The sequence below is a fragment of the Cololabis saira genome, chromosome 19 (assembly GCF_033807715.1).
Source record: "Cololabis saira isolate AMF1-May2022 chromosome 19, fColSai1.1, whole genome shotgun sequence".
Taxonomy (NCBI): Eukaryota; Metazoa; Chordata; class Actinopteri; order Beloniformes; family Belonidae; genus Cololabis; species Cololabis saira.
Window position 1 is genome coordinate 10,255,662 of NC_084605.1, and position 25,760 is coordinate 10,281,421.

Consider the following 25,760-nt stretch of genomic DNA (forward strand, 5'->3'; position numbering starts at 1 on the left):
TATGATGTGAAGCGACACAGTGTTTCTGAGACTCACAAAAAACGTGTGACTCAGAAAGAGACAACCTGGTCTATGGATTTATTCCTGCTGAAACCCAAAGACGAGTTCCACCAGACAGATAAGGTAACAGCAGCGGAATTAACAAACGTTTACCACACCGTGCAGCACTCTCATTCATACAGGTCAGAAGACGGTGCTAATAAGCTAGCTCCGGTAATTTTTCCAGACTCGGAGATAGCAAAAAAAATGTCTTGTGGTCGTACAAAAGCGGCGTCCATAGTTACAGATGTGCTTGCACCTGCCTCTGTAGAGACCTTTTTGAAAGAATTAAAAACACCAATAGTTCAGCTCCAAAGTAACAAAAAAACACACACGCCATTTTTTTCCGTGGCCTCGGATGCTTCCAATCAGAAAAGCAAGGTCCTTGACTTTTATGAGGACAGCGATGAGTCATCTGCTACCATACACCGCCAGATTACAAACAAATTAAAAGAAAATGACCTGCGACTGGACATGATTTCAGCATACACTGCCGATAATGCAAGTGTAAATTACGGCAAAAACAATTCTGTTTTCCAGAAGCTGAAAGCAGACAACAGTGGCATCATAAAGGCAAACTGTATGGCTCATGTACTACACAACTGTGCAAAACATGCTGGAGACAGGTTGAACATTGACATTGAGTCCATAGTGAACAAAATATTCAGTCACTTTTCAGTATCCTCAAAACGCACAGAGGAATTGAAGGCAGTGTTTTCATTTGTGGAAGAAAATTATCAGGTTGTGCTGAGACACGTATCCACAAGATGGTTAAGTTTGTGGCCTGCTGTCAAGAGGCTACATGACAACTGGGCTGCTATCAAGAGCTATATTTCTTGTCACTGGGAGAGGATCAGTGCCCAAAGTCACTGTGGCAGCTATTTAAGAAGGATCAGGATGGTGGAGGGCAACCCCTTGAGCTACAGGTCTACCTGTCCTTCTTCAACAATGTGCTGAAGATCTTCCATGATGCTGTGCTGCTGTTGGAGGGGGAGGATGGAACTGTCTGTGAGCTATATGAGCTCATGTCCACTCTCAGGATAAAGCTCCAACAACGACAGAGGGATTCTTTCTTTGGCATGGAGACCAGTGCTATCCTCCAACAGTTTCCAGACCAACAGGCAGCAGCTATTAAATATGATCTGTCCAGTTTCTACCAGGCTGCACTCAACTACCTTGAGAAGTGGTATGACTTCTCAGACAGCAACTACCAGAAGAATGTTGCAAGCTTGGCCCTGAAGAGCAAGTTCACATTCTCCCATCTCTGTGATGCTCTGTGATCCCATCTCTGGATGTCCTCCAGATAAGGGAGAAACTGGACATGGATGAACTGTACAAGGAGTACTGTGTGACTTTGCCACGCCAGCAGGAAATTGTGGAGAGAAGAGCTTCTGTTCTGGAGAAGTGGTCGATCTTGCTCCAAGGCACAAAGACCCCAAATATGACTGCTCTTGCATCCTTTCTCTTCAGCATCCCCATAACTAATGCTTCTGTAGAGAGAGTATTTTCACTCATGACAGCAGCCTGGACTGACCAACACAACAGGTGCTCTGTGGAGCTCATCAAATCTGAAATCCAAGTCAAGAGCAACTTTGGATACAGTTGTAAGGACTTTTATGCCTATGCACTCAAGGAGAAGGCCATGTTGGAAGCTGCGCGCTCAAGCGAAAAGTATAAAGTGAAGAAGAGCCTCTAAGGTAAGATGAACTTTATTTAGAATTTAAAATAGAATATTGTGGGCCTCCAATGTGGAACTACATTTTAATAAGATGCTATTGTTGTGTTTCAGCCATGCAGCTGCTCTCCGTGGTGCTTTAAGTGCAGTGGGCTCCTGTTGTTGCTGTGATGGAAATAAAATATTTACTTTAATTTTATTTGTTGTTCCCTCCTGGCTGGTTTTGATTTATTAATACAATTTGATTTTATCAGATATGTTTCATTGTGCCTAATTTCAAGTGAAATGCAATTGGCTTAGGAGGATGGTTTTAAAGACGTGAAATGACATTTATTTTGTTCCCTCCTGGTTGGTTTTGATTTCTATTAATCTGGTTTTACTTCATTTTTTATTTTATTTGTGTTAATGGAATGCAGTAGTTGGGTTATAGCCACTACTGAGTGAAAAGTGTTTATGGATGGTTTATGAAGTGATCCATTAAAGTTCCTTAAACTAAATACTGTACCTGTCTTTTTTGACTGTATGAGCTAAGGGGCGTAATAGAAATGTTAATTTTTTAAGTTACATTATGTCAAAATTTTAGACTACCTCTCAGTATTGGTAATGTGTCCGGGTGTCCCACATTGTCCCACACAAACATGCTCTTTGTCCCACATTTGGTTAGTTGAGATCTGGTCACCCTAGTGTGTGTGTGTGTGTGTGTGTGTGTGTGTGTGTGTGTGTGTGTGTGTGTGTGGGTGTGTGTGTGGGTGTGTGTCCCATCAAGGAAGTATGCGAGAGTGAGACATTCCCTTTTTTTGCACTGTTTCTTTTCTTTCAATCTACAGTTTTTATTTTTTACTTTTTAGTCTCTTTTTACCCCTCCCCTGCATGTGTGTGCTAAGTGGACTGCTGCCAACAAAATAAGTTTCCCCACTGAGGGAGAAAATAAAGGATTATCTTATTTTATATTATCTTATGTGTAGACCATCTTGGTAATCTGCGTGAGGAGCGCAGGGTTTCGACACTGCGCAATTCGTGTCTTAATGCTCTGTCGAGTAGCTTATTAAAATCAAGTTAACTGAAGACAAAGGTCTCGTTATCACTTGACACCCCCCTACCCCTTCCAGGTGAGAGAGAGGCGTGGGGCGGCGGCCTGCGGGGGGCAGCAGGCCAGAGAGGAAAAGCAAAGGGAGGGGGCGAGGGATTATTCCAAGGCCACACACAACTGCTTCCAAATACATTGTATTTCATTCATAAAAAAATATCTACCCACATGTAATGAATTGGGTTATGTGAAAAATTTACACAAAAAAAATGACCTACATCCACTTCCCTGACCTCCCATCAAAGTCCATGACTGCTTGAGCTGCTGACTTTCATCCATGAGAAAGAGCTCGCTGCAATCTACCCCAATCTGTGGACTGCACTCAGAATTGGTCTGAGCCTTCTAGTGACAGTAGTAGTAGCAGAAAGGAGTTTTTCCAAGCTGAAACTTATCAAAACATATTTGAGGTCCACTATGTCACAGGACTCTCTCTGGACTTGGCATCATCAGCATCAATCATACAGTTGCACAACAGATTTCTTATGAAGATGTTATTGATGATTTTGCTGCAAAGAAGGCTAGAAAAGTTCTAGATTGCTTTACCACTTTACACCTGTTATGAAAGGGTGAAAGAGCCAGGTTAAAAAATCTGCTATAGTCTGAGTACTCAATTCAGATTATGTGAATAAGCCTAATTGTATTTTTTTTAATTTATTCATTTTATTTAATTCATTAGTTATACAGTTGAATGTGTGAAGAATTAGTGTAATTTACACAGGGGCTGTGCGTTGATGTGATGTTTTTTTTTCTTCGCTGCGCGGGGGGCAGGGGGGCGGGGGATGGACAGTTCGCCCAGGGCGCAAAAGTAGCCAGGACCACCTCTGGACCAGAGAATGTGTTCCAACTATAGAGGGATCACACAGCTCGGCCTCCTGGGAAAGTCTACGCCAGGGTGTTGAAAAAGAGAATACGGCCCATAGTCGAACCTCGGATTCAAAAGAAACAGTGACTGTGTTTACATGCAGTCAAAAACCCTTTTAAAACCGGAATATGAGCAATAACCCGGTTTTGCACGGCCATGTAAACACCAATAACCCCTTTGAATAACTGGAATTTGCTCATATTCCGGTTTTTAAAAACCGGAATATGACCCCTGGGTTACTCCTTTTCTAACCCGAATATTTGGTCACCTAACAGGATATCCCCATCAAAAGGAAGATGAATTTGTTTTCTGCGCATGCTCTTTTCACAAGGAATCTTGGTCTTTTGAGTCCAGAAAGTACTTATAAACATGGCAAAACGACCACGCCACAATTTGGGAGTGAGGAGGAGACTAATCATTTTATAAATGTAATGAAGGATATGAACATTTTGGAATTTGTATACGGTAGAAAGTAACAGGATAGCGAGATTTACAAGAAGGTGAGTGACAAGTTGCGCGAAGCAGTATTTGTTTTGAATTTGGATACAGGAAGAAGCGGAAATGACAGGAATTGCGTCATGACGTTCTCCGCACGTCACTGGTTTGATCGAGATATCCCAAATGATTAATTACCATGTATACAGGGATAACCCTGTTTGCTCACGCATGTAAACGGAATATTCCGAATGTTTCAGTAACCGGAATATTGACCTTAACCCGAATTTGGACTGCATGTAAACGTAGTCAATGCTGTTTTCGTCCTGGTCATGAAACACTGGACCAGCTCTATAGGGGTAACCCAGGGTGCTTGAGGGTTCATGGGAATTTGCCCAACCATCCTTCATGTGCTTTGTGGGTTTGGAGAAGACCGTGACCGTGTCCCTCATGCCATTCTGTGGGGGGCGCTCAGCGAGTATGGGGTCCGGGGTCCTCTGTTAAGGGCTGTTCGGTCTGTGTATGATTGGAGCCGGAGTTTGGTTCGCCTTACCGGCAGTAAACTGGCTTCTTCCCAGTGCATGTTGGACTCCGGCAGGGCTGCCCTTTGTCTAGGGTTCTGTTCTAAATTTTTATGGACAGGATTTCTAGGTGTAGCCAGGGGCCGGAGGGGATCTGGTTTGGCAACCAAAGGATTTGATCTCTGCTTTTTGCAGATGATGTTGTCCTGTTTTCATGGAACCGGGACCTCCGGCATGTGCTGGGGTAGTTTGAAGCAACAAGTTGAGTGCGAAGTGACAGGGATGAGAACCAGCAGCTCCAAAACCGAGGCCATGGTTCTCCACCGGGAGAGTGGCGTGCCTTCTCCGGGTGTGTGGAGAGGTCCTGCCTCAAGTGGAGGAGTTCAAGTATCTTGGGGTCTTGTTCACGAGTGAGGGAACGATGGAGTGTGACTCCAAAGTCACATTTGCTGTACAGTTGATGTATCTTTGATTGCATGATTACATCAACGCCCCAGGAGCTGCTGATCACCTTCTGTTCTGCTTTCATCCGGTCTGTACTCTTCCATCACTGTCTGGTTTGGATTGGCCACCAAACAGGACCGGTACAGACACTAAGGTCTGCAAAGTAAATAATCGGGGCCGACCTTCCCAGGGTCAGGAAAAGAGCTAGGAACATCTCTGCAGATCCCTCACACCCGGTACACAAATGTTTCAAAGGTCTCCCGTCTGGTAGGAGCTGCAGATCCCTGCACACCAAAACCTCCGTCACAGAAACAGTTTCTTCCCTCAAACCGTCACTCTGCTGAACATTCAGTGGTCAGAGTCTCAGATATTTGTGCAATATCTTCATGTCTGTAAATATTCTCTTCTTCCAGCTCTCGGCGAAGGCGGACGCTTTTCTGCTCCTCTCCCTCCCTATCTGCCCTGCTGCTGCTTTTTGTCCTGTCTTGTCTTTCAGAGTCTCTCTTTTTCACTCCTCTGAAACTCTACAATCATGGAATTGGTTAACTGGTCTCAATTGACCAAATTTTTGCGACGAAAAGTCAGGGTACAAGGGAGCCCTCCTGCCCCGACGGGACATTTTTTGCCAGATACATGATGGACTCCTGGAAGCATTGGAGGATTTTGTGTCTGTCGATTCTGTCGGTCGAGGACGTTGAAGATGCCTTCATAATTGGATTAATGATAACAGGATTTCTGCTGTTTGGAGTTGGGGGATTCTTGGTCTATCGACAAACGCGTAAGTCGTCGACAGCTGTTCTGGCCCTTTCTGAGCTGCCGGACGTGGCTGAGGGGATAAGCTCTGCGACCAACACTCAGATTTGAACGTTGGGGGAGCAAAACCGCAAGCTGGATGCGATTCTTGAACAGAATCGCAGGCTAGCTGCGGTCTTTGAGCTCATTGGCAAGATGGATAAGACCTTGGAGAAGTTGGAAATTCGGCTTGGCGGGAATTGATCACAAATTCGTCTGTTTGGAGTCGCCATTGATGAACCAAAGACTTAAGGCAGATGGAAAATTACTGGGATCTGCCTGTTCTTTTCAATACAATTGTTGATTCTATAATCTGACCTTGACAGAGCAGCCTGGCTGGCTGCTCCAGTCACAATCTCCCTGGAGGAATGAAAACAAGGTGCTCCGCCCCCACTAGCCCTCCCCTTTCCCAGGACATCTGTGGACCTGGATCAGAACTGTACCGAGCCGTCTCATAACATCAAGGACATTGGCTGAGGAGTAGCTCTGAGGTGAAGTTCACGGACTTACCGCTCACACACACACTTGCTGATAAACCACACCTCCCTCATTCTCTTTTTTGTATGTCTTTATTGAGGGCATTAAAAAAAAAGAAATAAGATTTACAATAACAATATAATTATCAATATTTTCTAGAGGTGGGTGCAATTCATCGATGTGTCGATGCATCGCGATGCGTCATGTGAAGATTTGTAATCGATTATGGTCCAGTAAAAAAAAAAAAAAAAAAAATTAAGTTATCCTATCCAGATTCCAGACTGAATAAGCAGCGGAATCATTTCATTTTCAAGAATGCACATTTCTTATTGTTCACTTGAAATATGGCAGATATGTTTACACTAAGTACATATCTAGTTTACTTGAATTAATGAACTCATTAAATCCAGTGCTTGACCGTTTTCAGTGTTTTCCACCAATAGAGGGGGCTCTCATGCAAGTGCAGCTTTCCCTGGTCAAAGTTAAGTAAGTCAAAGAGCAAATGTTTACAGTCATAAAATACATTATTTTGTGTCTTTGAAAAATACATGTCAAATGTTCAAAAAACCTTGTTATTTACTTAATGTGTGTTGTTAGAGGAACTGAGTTAATTGATTGGCTATTTATTTACAAATGTAGCCACAGATGAAGACAAAATCAATCTTGTATGGAAAAAAGCATTAAAAATCACAATAATCGAAGAATCGTGGCACCAATAATCGAATCGAATCGACAATCGTTATAATCGAAGAATCCAAGAATCGAAGCTCCAATAATCGAAATCGAATCGAATCGTTAGGTACCCTTGTTTGCACACCCCTAATATTTTCCCCCCTTTTTTTTACTTTTCATAACATTAATTAAACCAAAATAAATAAATAATAATAATAGAAAAAGAAAAAGAAAAAGAAAAAGAAAAAGTAAAAAACAACAGCACACCCTCTCCCCTTCCCTCCCTCATATGGTCAATAGATTACATCATTCAAAATCATTACATCCTCCCTCATTCTCAACGCCTTCCCGGCCCCCCCCCTCTTATCAGCCCCCCAACGCAGTCTCCGAGTTTCGAGCGCCACGAAGCCGCGGCGATCACTTGGATGCACCGTGCCGGGACCCCAGCACCCCCTAGCAACCCTCCCCCCCTACCCACATGCAAGTCTTCGTGACGATGTTGTTGCTTTATGTGCCGAGGTGTTTTTTGCACCTTGACACTGCGTATTATACACAGTGTGAAGATGTGTCGTCCCTCTCCTTTTTTGCATTTGGACTTTAACTGTTTTAAGTTAAACTTGGATGTCCACGTGATATTGTTGCACTGACATAGTGGATGAAGTGAACAGAATGAGTTAAATGGCGTTTGTCAGATACGCTTTTTCTGCTCTCTAACTCTGCCGCTTGCTGTCCGTGCCGAAACGGATGTGTATTGCGTAATCAGCACACAAAGCCTGAATGATGGTTCTTCATTAAATCGACGGCGTAGCCTACGGCGTAGGGTACGCGGCGACGCGTACCCTACGCCGTAGGCTCTGCGTTGGTGTAACGCAGAACCATAAATCAGCCTTAAGTGTGGTGTTCATAGTTAGCAGGATGTGAGTGAGGCTGCATTTGAAAAAGTTAAAATTTTCTTGACCACACAGATAAGCTACATAGCAGACTTCTGTGATGAGTATACTGGGCATGTTGATTGATACTGTAGTTAAGTTCTGAGACTTGTAACCTTGCCTTACCTTAGCTTTGATTGAATTGAAGCCACTGTATAGTGTACATATGTTTGATTGATGTGGCTTTTTATTTTTATTCATATTTTATAAAACGATCCTAATTTTACAAACAAAGGAAGTGAATGGGAGTCACAGACGTGTCAAGAACGAACAACTGCAAGTTGAAGTACTGCGTTACGAGTTTAACAACCACTTTAGCAGCTATTTTAACTTTATCTCAGATATTTTATGTCTGAGATATGCTAATAAGGAAGAAAGTGTGTTTTATTGTTCCTGCAACAGTAAATATCTGTTCTATTCTGTTTATTATAATAAACCAACATGACCAAAAGATTCAAACATCTGAATCTGCTGAGGCTTTTATTCTCCACATACCGTTCACATTCAGGTTGATGAAGTTCTCCTTATTTCCAGTGATGGTGCTGATGTCACACAGATATCTGCCCTGGTCCTGAATCTTCACTCCTCTCAGCAGCAGTGAAGCGTTTCCTCTGGAGATCTGGTCCTCAAACAGTGATGTTCTTCCTCTGAACCTCTGGGCCTGCTCTCCCAGTTGGTCTTGTTTGCGATAGTAGGAGTGAACCCGGGACTCTGGTGGAGTCTGTTTAATCCAGTGGATGACAACGTCATTATGAACTGTGAAACTGCAGGGTAAGATGCAAGTTTTGTTGATCTGACAGGAGACCTCTGTATCTGTAGAAACATCAGAAGAAAACATTAACAGGAAACTGAGCTACTTTGAGGAACATACAGTTTTTATGTCTTTTATGAGTTCAGACATCTCTGGTGACTGAAGACACATTTAAAAAAACATTTAAAATAACTTTTAACAGCTTCCAGCTGATGTAAACTACTGCAGCCAGAGTTGTGATGATCAGCAGAAAACATCATATTTCATCGATCATCCTTTTAATTCATAATAAACATTTTCTCCTTCCATATAAAACCTTTAAGTGTCGGGCTCCTTCTGACTTTAAAGACTTAATCCTTCCATATTGTCATTATTAACACAACACTTTGCTTTCATTGGTTTTCTGAAGACGAGTTTGACAGCAGTCTGGTATGGAGGATTTTTTGTGCCAAAATTAAATAAATAAATACGTCATTAATTAATTAAAATGGCAATGAAATATATCATTAATTAATTAAATGTGTCATTAATTAATTAAAATTAGAATGAAATATGTCATTAATTACTTAAAATACAATTCATTTTAAGTAAAAATATATATTTATTATTTCAGCATTTAATTAATGAATGACACATTTATTTAATGATTTCGTGTTGCGTGTGAATCATGAAATGTAAAACTGCATTTCATTAATTAATGACACATTTAATTAATGATTTCCTGTTGCTGAATCATGAAATGTAAATGTAAACTGTCAGTTTCACTCGTCAAACTCAGTGGGCGGGGCTAATGCAAATCCAGTGGAATCCACTGCTTTGGTCTGAAACTGGAGGTAGAAGAGGAGCCTTTCTAAACATGACAGCTGTGAGTTGCGTGTTGTTATATAATACATCCATGGTTGTAGAGAGTTGCGTGATGCAGCAGCAGGTATCTGCTGTGACGGAGCCGCTGGAGCCGGAGGAGTTCTGCTCAGAGCTTCTTCAATTAAACTCGCTGCTTCTCTCAGCAGCTCTGGGCAGGATTTTGACATTTTGGTACACCTTGCTGTACCAACATTTGTGGTTAGAGAAGAGTCTTCAGTGGTTGGCAATAACATTTTGGAGTAGAGTAAAAATTTTGGAGTAGAGTATCCAAACCAACGTAGAGGTGAATAGCGCCACCTAGTTTATCGTAATGTGTTCACAACATAGATGTATGGTTCACAAGCCCTGCAACAATCCATTATGCGGATTCGATTTGCCTTGACTTGATGTTCAGGGGAACCAATGAGGTGTTTGGAATCCGCCCACTGAGTTTGACGAGTGAAACTGACAGTTTTACATTTACATTTCATGATTCAGCAACACAAAATCATTAATTAAATGTGTCATTAATTAATTAAATGCAGTTTTAAATTTCATGATTCACACGCAACACAAAATCATTAATTAAATGTGTCATTAATTAATTAAATGCTGAAATAATAAATATATATTTTTACTTAAAATGAATTGTATTTTAATTAATTAATGACATATTTCATTCTAATTTTAATTAATTAATGACACATTTAATTAATTAATGATATATTTCATTGCCATTTTAATTAATTAATGATGTATTTATTTATTTAATTTTGGCACAAAAAATCCTCCATAGTCTGGCAGTTAGAGTTAATTATTAATTCTGAAGAGAAATAACTACAATTTTATCTGTTAACGTAACTTTACTTTAGGCTAATTGTTTATCTTGACAGTTATAATTATTATTAGGCTATTATTACTTTGCCTTTTCCATCCCATCCCATTTTCTTCCAATTTGGAGTTGTCAATAAATAAATAAATAATCGATGAGCAGGATTAATATTTTTCCTGTAAAGGTATTTTGTTGTGGAGCAGAAGCTTCTTCTTAATAAGCAGAACGTGTGGCTTTAAAATCGGACATTTATTCTCCTCAAAACAAGTCGCAGCTTACAAAAGACGGGAGAAAACCGATCTTTTTCCGACATCTTCAGCAGTCAGAGTCTAAAGCTACCGGTTAACACACGTTGGACCATTTCCTGTAGACTTCAAAACAAAAGCATTTCCATTTGAAACCGGAAATAGGGTATTTTCAGTACAATCCATTTAACGTTTATGTTCATGTTCATGTTCACTTTACTGTAAATAGCTGTAAATAAACTGTAAATACTAAATGTAAATAAACTGTAAATAATGTAAATAGTGCATCTTACACATTTTAACTTTTAACAGCATTTTAACATTTAACAGCTTTAAGTAAACAGGAATTATCTGTTTAAATCCCTAATAATAAAACAATTCACAACATATTTTGACTCCTTTTTTTCAGACCAAACGGAAACAAATCCTGACAAACAAGCTCCATGTGGACGTCTTTACCGGCACCTAGTGGTGAAAACTAAACACTATATCTGTAAAACAACATGACGGACTTCTGATAAAAACACTGATAAAAAATACTTACATGAATAAATACATGAATAAGTAAATAAAAAAGGTACATTTTAGCATTATTTTTGTTAGTAGGAAGGTTGTTTTTGTCATTTGTATTGTTGAGTTTAATGCCTCTGTTTTTGTTAAATTGTTTAAAATAACTAACCAACATCTTCTTCCTGCGTGGTATATGTACAGTAGGTTATTTTGGACTTTGATTCAGATCCAGAGAAGCATCTTCCTCCTGCTTTCGACGGTTGAAGAATCGCTTCACTAAAGTTTCAACTTTCACAGCATATGTATATATTTAATGAACAAAAACTGATGTTTAGCGGTATTTTATATCCAAACTGAGAATAGTTGGATATTAGACGATTTTATATGTTAGTCCTTTAAAAATATCGGAGTTAACTGCTTACTCACCATCATTAGAGAAAACCGAGGAGCACAAAAACAGACCATAAAGCATAAAACTGATGATTCTGTTCATGTTCTTCACCTCTCTGCTACAGTTGGACGGTTCATTCTGGACAAAAACATTTCTGATAATTCCTTGTTTTATCAGTAAGTTCTCACTCCTGTCGGACAGGTTTCGTCTCAGGTGTGGTGGGACGTGTCCGTTGCCATGGCGACTCATCAGATGGAGCTTCACCTGAGATAAGATCTGTAAGATCTGCTGTTGCCGTGAGAGACTCCAGAGGTGATTGTACTCAGCTGGACTTGATTGCAGTGACCGACGTCTGAACGAGAGCCGAGAGGAGCAGTAGGTTCGGAAGAAGAACTCGTTGTAGTCGGTAACCTGCTCGAGACGAGCAGTTATTTAATATAATAATAATAATAATAATAATAATAATAATAATAATAATAATAATAATAATAATAATAATAATAATAATAATAATAATAATAATAATAATAATAATAAGTTTTATTTGTATAGCACCTTTCCAAACACAGTTACAAGGTGCTTTTCCATAGCAGAATTAAAAGGCAGAATCCAATAAAATGACAAAAATATAAAAACATAAGAGCATAGAAATACAATAAAACATTAGAAAATAATAACATTGGATGTTATAGAGTACATTATTAGATGTTAAGTAAAAGCACATTTAAAAAAGTGTGTTTTTAAAAGAGATTTAAAAATGGACAGAGATGTGGCTCGCCTGATCTCCTCCGGCAGGTCATTCCAGAGCGACGGGGCCCTGATAGCAAAGGCCCGGTCGCCCTTAGTTTTTAGTCGAGATCTAGGAATCTCTAATAGGGACCCGCCGGAGGATCTCAGGCTACACCTTGGCTCGTATGGGACTAAGCAGTCTTTGATGTACTCAGGGGCCAGTCCCATCCGGGCCTTAAAAGTGATCATTACAATCTTAAAATCAATTCTAAAACGCACAGGTAGCCAGTGTAATGAAGCTAAAATCGGGGTTATGTGTACTCTTTTATTTGAATTTGTGAGGAGTCTGGCAGCAGAATTTTGGATAAGCTGAAGTCTGGAGAGATTATGTTTATTTAGGCAGGAGTAGAGTGAGTTACAATAATCTAAACGGGATGTGATGAATGCATGAATGACAATTTCCAGGTTCTTGGGAGACAGAAAGGACCGGATTTTGGAGATTCTGCGTAGTTGAAAGAAACAAGACTGGACAGTTGCTTTAACATGCTGATTAAAATTGAGATTACTGTCGAAGATGATACCAAGATTTCCGCAGCTGGGGGTAATACTGGTGGAGAATAAACCAAGTTGTGGTGAGATGTGATTGTGTGTGGTGTGTGGTGTTTACTGTTAAAGTATGACATAACTGCTATCTTAATTGTTTCTTAGAAATAAAGGCCTATATCTGTCATTTGAATCACTTTGTTGAATTGTGCTACATAAATAAACTTTCCTGAAACATGATTTAGTGTTCTCAGAGCTCCCACACTGGACCATACCGGTTAATAAAAGGTGGTGGCAGCAGCTTTTGCCTGATCAATGTTTAAATATTATTTAGATCTAGACCAGATTAAAGGTCTATTAGTCATTTATGTTTATCTTCAAAACAGATAAGGGTGCAAAAAAAAAAAAAGCTTAGCACAATGATTGAGCAAGAATAGAAACATATAATGCATCCCAAAGAAGGTAACCAGTTCAACTTAAAGTAAGATAATTAATGGTGAACACATAAATACATTGATTATTTTATTTCGAACACAAGTATAAAACAGCAAAACAAATAAAAAAACAATCACTAAATAATAAGTGTACCTTTGTGAACAAGTAGACAATAATTAATGGAATTAAATAAATACCAAATGTGTCAAGCTCGAAAAGGTTTAATTCTACCCCTAGCCTATATACTTGCATGCATGCAAACCCAGTGAATGAAGAACAGCATTTCCACTTATGTGGTGGTGCGTGTACCTTGTAGGTATATTTAAATATCGTCTGGGGGGATCTGGATCAGGAATGAATACATCAGACGGACGGGACATGTCACCACGTCAGAGAGGCCAGACTGAGACGGTTTGGACATGTACAGAGGAGGGATAGAGTTTTATTGGGAAAAGGATGCTGAGGTGGGAACTGCCAGGCAGGAGGCCGGGAGAAAGACCAGAGAGATTTATGGATGCAGTGAAGGAGGACATGAGGTTGGTTGGTGTGAGAGGACGCAGACGAGAGAGGAAGATTGAGATCAATGACTTGCTGTGGCAACCCCTGACGTTAGCAGCCAAAAGTAAAAGACCATGTACAGACTATGTATAGAAATATAAATACATGTATCCTTAAGTGCTCATATATGCGTGTCTTATGGTCATATACATGGAGTCAACTGTAAAGACAACCTTGTATCCATTTGTGTGCATATTCATATTTATGTTGAAAAATGTTTTGCGCTTCTCAAAGACAAGAAGATAATCCCTTGAAAAAAAAACTAATTATAGCTCTACTTGATCCATGTCTATTACTTGCATCAATAATAGATTTTTCACTTAGAGAAATTAAATCCATTCAAGACTTCTGGTTAATATCTGAGGCATCCGATGAAGACTGGACTACCAGAATGTAAGTATCAGTGAAGTTAAAGCACATTATCTCATATCCTTTGTTTTTATTATCTAGCCTTTATTTAACCAGGAAGTCCCTTGAACGACATTCAGATAGTTTGGGTGAATTATGCTCAAGTGGAGACTATCGAGACGACACTGACTGAAATGTGGCTAGCGACATGCTGTGTCATAATTATTTATGTTAGTAAGTCCTTATTATTGGGATCTAAGCATGAGTTCATGAGTATGAGGCCAAAGTCGGGTGATTCTGTGTGTTCAGGTAGAACATGATTCTAATCTCTCCTGAAACTAGAACAGAGTTCAGGTGATTCAAGACTTGCATCAGTTTCATGTTGTAAAACCTGCTGGTTAACATTCCTAAACATCTCCACAAGTATTCTGTTTCCTGGTACTCCAGACCCAAACTCCATTTCTGAATAATAGTTTATTTTTCATAGCACCAGATCTCCACCTGCATCAGACTCCCGTCTTCAGTTTAGAGAATAAACCCCCTTCGACAACACATCAACCATCCTGCTCTCTCACTCATCACATTCTTTCAAACTCAAAATAAAAGAGACCAAGAAATAAAGGTTGCATTGTGGTAGATAACTGAAATGCAGCGGTAAATCTAAAAACATCCTCTTTGGTGTGTGTAGCCCTCTAAACATAGAGGACCACACACACTAAAGAGGTCAGTTTAGATTAAACACTTTATTACATTTATCCTTCAGACTTGCATCATACCACCTTCCACGGCTCTTGACAAGCTGCTCAGATACTGTGGGGTTTGGATCATCTCTGAGGCAGAACACAGTGACAGACACAGTGACTGATTACATCTCCTTTTGTGTGGACAGTATAATCCCTACCAAAACCATTACAATATTCCCCAACAATAAACCCTGGGTCACTAAAGAACTTAAACAAGTACTTAATAAGAAAAAAAGATTTTTTTCACTGGCTCAGAGGAGGAAAAGAAGGAGGTCAGCCGAGAGGTCAAGCGTGCCATAAAAAAGGCCAAACTGGATTACAAGAACAAAGTGGAGGTCTCCTTTACCCAGGGGAACCTCCGCTCTGCCTGGCAAGGCCTGAAGAACATGGCAGCTGTGAACTGCACAACATCCAGTCGCAAACCCATCCAGGTTGATGGCTGCAGCACAACATCTCTACCAGATGACCTCAGCTCATTCTTTTCAAGATTTGAAAGGGACAACAACACAGAGCTAAAGACCTTCATCTCCTCAGTCCATCCTGATGACCCATCCATCACCTTCAGCAGGGAAGAGGTGGTGAGAGCCCTCAAGAGGACAAAACTCAACACTGCCACTGGACCTGACAACATCTGTGGACGGACCCTGAAGTACTGTGCTGAGCAGCTGGGGGAGGTGTTCCAGCAGCTGTTCCAGACCTCCATGAACTGCAGCACAGTGCCTCTGAAATGGAAACATTCCACAATCATTCCCATTCCCAAGAAGGGCCCCACCAAAGTTTTAAACGACCTGAGGCCGGTGGCCTTGACCTCTCTGGTAATGAAAGCGATGGAGAGGATTGTCAAAAACTCCATCACACAGTATGTTGAGCCCTTGATGGATCCGCTGCAGTTCGCATACAGGGCCGGCCGGGGAGTGGACGACGCCAAGATATTTATCTTGGAGACCATACACACACATCTGGAGACCCCCAACACCATCGCCAGGCTCCTGTTTGCGGACTTCTCTTCTGCTTTCAACACCATGCAGCCACACATCCTTGCAGATAAGTTAATAACCTGCTTCAATCTGGATTACCAGCTCACCATGTGGATTATTGACTTTTTAACCAACCGGTCACAGAGGGTGCTTGTTAATGGCTCCTTTTCTAACATTGTCCACACCTCCACCGGCTCCCCACAGGGCTGTGTCCTATCGCCTCTGCTTTACATCCTTTACACCAATGACTGCAGGTCCACTCAGCCAAATTGTCATCTGGTAAAATTTGCCGATGACACAGTCCTGCTCTCTCTGCTCTCTGCCCCCAACCTACACCACAGCTCTGTTCTTCAGGACTTTATCACCTGGTGTGAGGGTGCTTGTCTCCAGCTGAACTCAACTAAGACCAAAGAGCTGATTATAACATTCTCCAGCAAGCAGAGACAACTGGCAGAGGCCGTCACTACCATCATCCGGGGGGAGCCGGTGGAGGTGGTGGAGGAGTACAGATACTTGGGCACAATCTTCGATGGCCTCCTGAAGTTTACCTCTAACATTGAGGAGATCATTAGGAAGTGTCATCAGAGACAATATCTGCTCTGGAAGTTGACATAATTTGGTGTGAACAAAGACATTCTCCTGACCTTCTACCACGCATTCATTGAGAGTATCCTAATATTCTCATTCATCTCCTGGTTTCATTCCATCACCCTGCAAGATCGGTCACGCCTACTCAGCATCACGAAAGTCTGCTCTAAAATCATTGGACACCCTGTTAGAGCTTTGTCTGCTTTTTGCGACCAACAAACCTTCCGCTCTGCTCACAGGATCCTGCACGACCCTGCACACGCACTTCACTCAATGTTCGAGTGGCTTCCATCAGGTCGCAGGCTGCGATGTCCACGCTGCAGAACACAGAGAAGGAGGGCCACCTTTGTCCCCAGAGCAGTCAAGCTCTTAAACGACGACCCCTCCCTGTCTCAACGGCGACTGACTTAATCCACATAGCACTTTAACATTAAGCACAAAGCACTTTTACTGGCAGTAGCTTGGACATTTTTAACTGTACACCCTACTGTATGTATGTATGTTGTCTTTTAATGCTGCTCCTTATGCCTTTTAAATTGCCCTTCGGGGACAAATAAAGTGTTTTGAATTGAATTGAATTGAATTGAAGAACCTCTGGTCACTGAGCCCTCCCTTCACCACTGAGATGCTTCATGACTTTGATGGTTTGATTTTCATATGAGCCTAACTGATGTTCTCCTCTAGCTTCCTGAGCAGTCTCCTGGTGCACGGGATGATGGTGGTCAAGGTTGGAATATTGTCCAAATATACTTTAAGAGGGGGGAGTTGCAGACAAGAGTCAACCCGTTGTCCACCAACAACCTATTTTGAGGCTTGAATAATGACCTCCATTGTTTACAGGAATTAAATGTGTTAATTAAATTAAATGTCTTTTGCAGGAGCGTTGGAGAGCTTCAGCAAGTGGAACCGAAGCTCTCGATCCTCCAAAGGACCCATCAGGATCCTGTTGAAGAATTTCCTCATGAATACCGGTGTCATTGAAGTCCAAGATGCAGCTGTAATCCGCTCTGGACAACCTCCTAATGACATTTATTAAAAGTGTGAAAGAGTGGGACACTCCGGTGGGTGTTGTTAGTTAGATAGGTTTTTTTGACAGAGCTCCGATCAGAGAGAAGGATACAGAGAAATATTTCCAAGCACATTTTAATTTTTATATCAGTTGACAGGGTGGGTGATGGACATCTATATATGTGCGCATGTGGTCTATACAAGGAACAAAATATAAATAATAATACTGAACAATTTTATGAATAATTAAATTATAAACATTGAAATCTCTGGTTGGAAAAATATCAAATGATGAATCAAAACAAATCCAGTCACTTAAAAGTTTAGTATTGAAATAGAGATTTAAATAAATGTGGCGGTCTGTGGCTCCATCTAGTGGAGACAGACCGCAACTACACTGCTTCATTTAAATACGTGAGGGGCGCATGAACAGCGTTATTAATTTACATTAAAAACGCGTCTAGCGCCACACGGAGGCTAAATAAGCTGTACTGATACAGATAGATAATGTAAGGGAACAACCCGAATATATAAAGCTGTAAACATATCACACTGCAAGGAGAGCTGATTGCATTGTCACGTGAACCTAATTAACTACTAAACTAACACACAAGTATTCAACATGCACATAAATACAGTATATTTAGGCAGTTTAACCACTCAATGTCCAGGCAAGTTTGAGAACAACATACAAGACTGTCTCAGAAAATTAGAATATTGTGATAAAGTTCTTTATTTTCTGTAATGCAATTAAAAAAACAAAAATGTCATACATTCTGGATTCATTACAAATCAACTGAAATATTGCAAGCCTTTTATTATTTTAATATTGATGATTATGGCTTACAGTTTAAGATTAAGATTCCCAGAATATTCAAATTTTTTGAGATAGGATATTTGAGGTTTCTTAAGCTGTAAGCCATGATCAGCAATATTAAAATAATAAAAGGCTTGCAATATTTTAGTTGATTTGTAATGAATCCAGAATGTATAAAATTTTAGTTTTTTTGATTGCATTACAGAAAATCACAATATTCTAATTTTCTGAGACAGTCCTGTAATAGCGCAGACGGATGGCAAGCCAAGAACCTTGGGGAAGGATCACAGCGAAGGAGATATGCACGTACAACCTGACACACACACATACTGATATCGCATTTCCCTGAATCTTTGACAGGTGCACTAGCAACAATTGGTTATTTATAAGGGCCCCAACGGAGACTTTTCATTCATTTTGTGTGCACACTTCGATTGTTTCTGGTTATTTGGGTTATTTTTGTTTTTGTACAACTGGGCAATTTTCTTTATTCTTTATAAAACTACAAGAGTGGCTACTCAACATCTGTTCTTGTGCCTGAGTCATTATTGCTGCTTAATATATTGGCTCCTTACGAAGTCGGTGTCTTCTGATTCTGGCCAGAGTTTACTATTAGTCCAGCTTGTTATATTACTGTAATCCACTTTTATACTGCTAATATTGGTTACATGAGCAGGGTGCAGCAATCAACCACCAGGTCAAGAGTGTGGCGGGAATTCGTTTGGAAGAATATAATTCGATTCTTTAGAACCCCAAAGAAAAAAGGGACGTATACACCACACCAGAAAATGTGTTGGAGGTTATGTGGACAGGAAGGAGCCATAAACACATATTCTGGGAGTGCCAAAAACTGAAGGAATATTGGGAGGGAGTATGGAGAGTAGGGTTGGGGCAGTGGAGGAAATATTTCATCCACACACATACTGAGGGTACATGAGGGGATTAGGGGGTTAAATGTGAGGGCGATGCTGCACACATTTGTAATATGTTCCAGTACCGTATTGGCCTGAATATAAGACGGTGTTTTTTGCATTGAAATAAGACTGAAAAAGTGGGGGTCGTCTTACATTCGGGGTCTAGACGTTATACCCATTCACAACGCTAGATGGCGCCAGATATCTTTAAAGCGAATGCTGAATTTAACTCCCCAGGCCAAAGCGAACCCCTGTCACGAAGAAGAAAAATAAAAAAATAGTATAAGAAAGAAAAGAGAAGAAAATAAGAGAAGAAATAACAGAAAGTGGAGAAACGTAGCGACAATCTGGAGAAAAGTGGGTGGAAGTTCGGCAGGTAAACCGGCAGCTGAGGAGAAGTTATGATGCAAACTTCAAGATAATGATTTCAATGAGGCAAAATAACATGCTTTTTCTCTCGAATATATTGTTATAATCATTTGTTTCAGATGTACTGTAATTATTTTCTGTATAAAAATTTAATTTGGTGTTCAAAAAGTCTTTCTTCAAACTTGAGTCTTGAAAAAGAGGGGGTCGTCTTATAATTGGGGTCGTCTTATATTCAGGACAATACGGTATTTGATTTTGTACTTTTGTTGATGTTAATTTATTCTATTTACTTATATATTTAACTACTACAGCCAACTTCCTGCTTCTGCTGTACATAAATCCTGCTGCACATTTTTGTACATACCAAATATTTATTCATGTATATTCATTTCTACTGGGCCTGCACATTTTTTGCAGATACTTTTTTGCACTACCTGAAACCAAAAAACAACTGAGGCCTCTGCAAACAAAATTTCACAATGTCTACATTTGCTGCATAATGAATGACAGTAAAAATCTTAGTCTAAGTTTGTTTTTGATGTGACCATTCTGTCTATTCTGCGGCAAACGGTGTCATTAGACAAAGGCACAGTTTTTAATATATGCACTGATTTTTTGTCCAGCATGGTTTCGGCCAATACAACAGCAGTGGGGAGCAGCAGGTCTTCAGCTATGGTAAACGGTTTCTTGGCTTTAGCTACGAGCAAAGACACCGCATAAGAGGCCTCCAGAGCTTTGGCTGATGTAGTGGAGGCTTTTCGCATTGTGTCTTGTGATGACTTGAATTCAGAAAGTTTCCTCCTAAAAAACTCTGGTGGCCTACCAACATGACATCCATGTTTTGTGGTGAGATGCCGTTGGAGATGTGCTGGCTTCATGCTTGCGTTGGCTAATTTCTCTCCACACAAAAAAAAGTGCCTTGGGCGGGTTACAACTCGTGGATGTAAATCCCATTGACACGTAGTCTTCCATGTACTGTCGGTACTTCGTCGGCTCCGGTTTCGCCTTCTTTTCCTCTGTGTTTTCTGCAGCATTGCTGCTGCGCTTCAGCCACATCTCCATCGTTACAATGCGTTGTTATGGTAACGGCAAGTTTATTTTGTCGCAGAAACTCCCTCACATGGGACACGCTTTGTGTACGCAGCCGGCTCTTCAGCCCTGAGCGAGGCTTTGTTCCCTCCCCTGCTACACGTCATTCAAGCAGCCAATCAGCACAGAGCCTCATTATCATAGCCTCCCCTCCTCTCAGAATCCCTCACAGATAATGAGGTTAGAAGCGGTAAAACTAGAGACGTGGCCCACAGGCTGAATTTCCGATTTATGTAGAAAAAAAACAAGCTTTAGATTGTTTTTAAGACATTCAAGGCCTGTTTAAAATATACATTAAATGCCATAATAGGCCCCCTTTAAGTTTAGGCTCTTGTGTTTTGCAATCCTGCTAAGCAGCGCTTTTCTTTGATTTAAGTACAATAAATCACTACTTTTGGAACTCCTGCCTCCTGGTCTCCTGCATCTGGGTCCTACTCCAACCGCACCCTGACAAAAATGTTAAATAAATCATAAATAAGCAATTTTGTATTGAATTTGTTTTGCTTTTATATAGCATCATTGTTTGTGAGATTAACATTATAGGTTTTGATGCAATTTTATCTTAACCTGTAGCTCGCAGAAACATTTCAAATGTGATCAAATTAATCTCATCATCATCATTTCCTCTAATAGTTAAAAATATTTGGGAAAAAGAACTCTGTACTATTTTTTCATTTGAATGGTGGCAGATAACCCTAGACAGAATTAATTATACCTCATCTTGCGCCAAGTTGACACTGATTCAGTTTAAGGTTGTACACAGAACTCACATGTCCAAAGTCAAGCTTAACAGACTGTTTGATACAGGTGATAAATGTGACAGATGCTATTTACCACCTGCTAACCATACACATATGTTCTTTTCCTGCCCAAAGCTATGTCATTCTGGTCATCTTTTTATAATACTCTCTCAAAAGCCCTTAATAAACCGGTGGTTTCTAGCCCTTTAATCTCTATTTTTGGTGTACCTGAAGATTTTAATAGTTTTACTAAGAAGGAAATTAATATAATTGCTTTTTTTCTCTCTTGTAGCTCGTAGACGTATTTTACTTCAATGGAAGGCCCAAAAACCTCCATCTCCCAATTCTTGGTTGAAAGACATGATGTCCTTTTTATATTTAGAGAAAATGAAATACGGTATTAGGAGTTGCTCTGATAAGTTTTCTCATATTTGGGAACCTATTCTTTCTCTTGTTAATTCTTTGGCATCCTTGGAAGATTCATTTTATTTGATTAAATTTAATTATAGGGAAGTATGATATTGCTAACCATTTCTATTTTATTTTTATTTAGGGGTTCCTCTTTAAGATAAGATAAGAAAAGATAATCCTTTTATAGTCCCACAGAGGGGAAATTTGCAGTTTACAGCAGCAAAGGGGATAGTGCAAAACAAGAGGCATCAATAGAAATAGTAATAACAAAAAAACAGTAAACTGGTATATAAAATAATAATAATAAGAAAAAAAAATAATAAGAAATACTGGTGTATAAAAAATATAAGACGGATATTTACAGATGGATATTTACATAATTGCACGTTTGCAGTGAATGATATTGCACATTATTTCCAGTATGTACATTTATTGTCAGGTTGTATGTGGTCTACTGTGGGCAGTGCTGGTTGTGTAGTCTCACAGCTGCAGGGAGGAAGGACCTTCTGTAGCTCCTTCACACACTTAGGGTGAAGGAGCCTGTCGCTAAAAGAGCTCTGCAGCGCTCTGATGGTGTCCTTCATGGGGTGGGAGTCCTTCTCCATCATGGATGACAGCTTAGCCATCATCCTCCTCTCTCTTAGGGTTCCTCTTCCTCGTAATAAACCCTCACACATACAAATGACACAATCAGTTTCATACAGACATATACATCATCTCATATTGATCTGCATGCTGATAAGTGTAGCGAGTGATTTAATAAGTTGTAAGAGTTTGTGTGAGAGAGAGAGCAAGATAGAGAGGGAGGGCAAAGACATGAAGTGGACTGTGACCACAACTGCGCACCATCACTTTTGTTTCTGAACCTGGAAACATGTCTGCACTACATGCTCTGTATTATATCTGACATAATACAAATATTAATGTTAATATAATCGATGTAACTGCTACCTCAACCATGAGCTGCCTTACCTCCTGATAGTGGATTCATAAGTTTATAATACTATATATTCTTGTGTAAATAGTCTGTTTTTATGTAAATATCAGTTATAACAATTTTTTTTCTTCTTAATTTGCTACTTTAACTAGTTGCTTCATTGTGGTTGCTGCTATGACAACTCAATTATTCACCTTTTGGTGTTACCTGCCTCTATATTAATGATAATAACGAGCTAACAAGTGTTCTGCTTGGCGTCGGCCACTTCAGTTCACACAAGTTCACACATCTGAAAATCCAAGGGATCAGCTGGACTGTCAGTTGGGGTTTGAAGAAAGTCCACTATATTATCACAGACAATGCTGAGTATGGAGAGGGAAATGCCGTCAACATCACAGGTGTGATCAGAGGTGGACAGAGTACTCGACCCCAGTACTTGAGTAAGAGTACAAATACTACTGGTCAAAATTTACCTCGTTACAAGTAAAAGTAGCTCAGTCAAAATATTACTCGAGTAAGAGTAGAAAAGTACTTGCTTTTAAAGGTACTTAAGTATCCAAAAGTAAATGCTTTTAAATTTACTTTAAGTAAAAGTAAGAGTAAGAGTAAATTTCTTCAGTAAATTGCTATATTTTTTCTAAATTAATTTAAGGATCTTTTAACTCTTGTTTCTGAGAATTAACTCTTTGAAACCAGCTGCACTGATGTGCTGCTTTTAGAACCACAATGTTATATAAAACCTGCAGAAACACCAAAAACAAATCAAATTAATGGGATCATAAGAGGACAGCAGATGATGCAGAGTTTATTAACAATCATGAACTGAAACCAAATGAACCTGCACCATCCAACTACGTCTGGATCCCCCTCAAAGACCACTGCTTTACAAAAAACGACATCTCTGCTTTCAATAACTCAATGTTGAAGTCACTTACCTTTACAGGAAGGACATGTACCAGTACAATATAGCAATATAGAGCATAACAAACTGTCTCCCCATGTCTGTCTGAGAGCGTGCACTGTGATAGGTCTCCTCCTTTGACAAAAACAGCTTGTGTCCAATAGGATTTTAGGGAAGAAGAAAAAAGAGCAGACCTGAAAGTAACGAGTACTTTTCAGCCTTCCTAGAAATTTACTCGAGTAAAAGTAAAAATATTTGTCTTGGAAATGTATTCAAGTAAGAGTAATAAGTACCAAAGAAATCTAATACTCAAGTAAAGTACAAATCCTCTGGATATGTACTTAAGTACAGTACTCAAGTGCGTGAAACGGTGCGTGATTGTATGTCTGTGTCGGTGAGAATGCGGTATGGAAGGGTCCTGCCATGGAGGATTTGAGCCTCCATTGGCAGGACATCAAAAACTTAATAATTTATCAATATTATATTATACAAAGATGGTTATTATTATTATTATTATTAGTATTATTATTAGTATTATTATTATTATTATGTATAGTATATTATATTATTATTAGTATAGGTATCGGATAGGTGAATGGATGAATGAATGGGATGCCTGGGTCTGGGGCCCTCCGTTGTCGGGCCTGCGCGGGTGTCGCCTTGTTGGGGGGTTCCCTCTCTCCGGGCCCGTCTCCGGTCCCCCCCGCTGCCTCTACGGCGGGGCGCCCCTCTGGTCTTGGAGGGCCACTTTCGTGGGGGACGGGTGCGCCTGCCCGCGTCGGCGGCCGGGGTGGCTCTGTCTCTCCGGGCAGGCTGGCCCCCTCCCGGGTGGGGGTCATTGGCCTGAAGGGTGAGGGCCTCCTGGCCGCGTGTCCGGCCCGGACCGGGTGGCCGGGGATTGCCTGGGTCGCGGTCCGCCGCCGCGGGATCCCTGGCTGCTTCTTTCCGCGCCGTGGGGGCCCCGCCCGCGGGCCCCCTCGGCCGCCGCCGGGGGGGGGGGGGGGGCCTCGCAGGCGGTGGGTTGCCTCCCTCCTACTTCTCCCCTCTGTGGGGTTGCCGGTGGCCTGGGTTCCGGGCTCTTCCTTGTCGGCCTCTGGTCTCGCGGGTGGCGGGGTTGCTCCCCCCCCTCCCCCACTATAGATACACTTCAGGTGGAGCTTTGTTTGGTTTATTACACACACACACACACACACACACACACACACACACACACACACACATACACACATATAGTCATTTAGTCACATGCATACACACACACACACACACACACACACACACACACACACACACACACACACACACACACACACACACACACACACACACACATGCATGATCATATACATACACACACACACACATAGACATACACACTGGCTTGTTCACCTGCATGCTGGCTCTCTAGTTTTTGGGTTTAGGTAGCGGTAGCGATAGCTTAGCTCAGACTGCGATCAGATCTCAAGATTTAGGTCGATTGCTGTTCGTGTTTTGGATGGCTCCGTGCCGGTTTCGTGCTTTGTTCGTGCTTTGTTTGTGGTTTTTTGTTGCAGATTTCCAGTGCTTGACGTGTGTCTCCGTGTGTTCCTGCTTCCTGGATTGGCAGTGGAAAATCTGTGTCCCTTAAACCCTTTTATGATTCTGATTCTGATTCTGAAACAAAGTCATCCAATGACAAATGCAACCCCCCCAAATGTCCCCAGCAGTCCAAAATACCAAAATATCAAGTCAAACACGCACCAGTCCTCCAATCATGCTCCGAAAATGACTCGAAACACAACAGAAAGTACAGATCTTCACGTAGTACCATGCCCAAAAAGAAGAAAACAAGTAAATAAGCATGGTCTCACCGGCCTCCAGCGCTCTCCAGGTAAGTGACAACAAAAGCGTCTCCTTGCGCGCCCTGGAGCGGCGCGTCTCCCGTTGAACACGACGGTCTGCTTTCGTACAGATCTCCTTAGGAGAGACAATTCTAGCCCACAATACACTGGTGTGCACCTCTGACACTCCACAGCTTCCTGTTAGTAGAACCAGAAATCTGTGTAGGGTCAGGAAACGGGCCGGGAACAGTTCTGCAGACCTCTCTCATCATGCACACAGTCCTGCCTTGTGACTCTACTCTTTCTTTAGCGCTACAGACCAGAACAA

General features: G+C 40.9%; 2 protein-coding genes across 2 annotated transcripts in view; one reads left to right on the forward strand and one right to left on the reverse strand.

Moving 5' to 3' along the window:
• LOC133419794 (uncharacterized) overlaps positions 1 to 12,462 on the reverse strand; it is a 58,825-nt gene extending 46,363 nt beyond the window's left edge. Inside the window, exons 1-3 of the mRNA XM_061709215.1 lie at positions 12,284 to 12,462; positions 11,541 to 11,857; positions 8,429 to 8,746 (exon numbers count right to left, since the gene is read on the reverse strand). Coding sequence (XP_061565199.1) covers positions 8,429 to 8,746; positions 11,541 to 11,857; positions 12,284 to 12,462 — 814 coding nt within the window. The remainder of the gene's footprint in view (positions 1 to 8,428; positions 8,747 to 11,540; positions 11,858 to 12,283) is intronic.
• A 1,206-nt stretch (positions 12,463 to 13,668) lies between these two features.
• The window catches only part of LOC133419796 (uncharacterized), a 57,783-nt gene continuing 45,691 nt past the window's right edge, over positions 13,669 to 25,760 (forward strand). The window contains exons 1-5 of the mRNA XM_061709216.1: positions 13,669 to 13,834; positions 15,117 to 16,413; positions 17,111 to 17,153; positions 20,158 to 20,209; positions 20,566 to 20,616. Coding sequence (XP_061565200.1) covers positions 13,669 to 13,834; positions 15,117 to 16,413; positions 17,111 to 17,153; positions 20,158 to 20,209; positions 20,566 to 20,616 — 1,609 coding nt within the window. The remainder of the gene's footprint in view (positions 13,835 to 15,116; positions 16,414 to 17,110; positions 17,154 to 20,157; positions 20,210 to 20,565; positions 20,617 to 25,760) is intronic.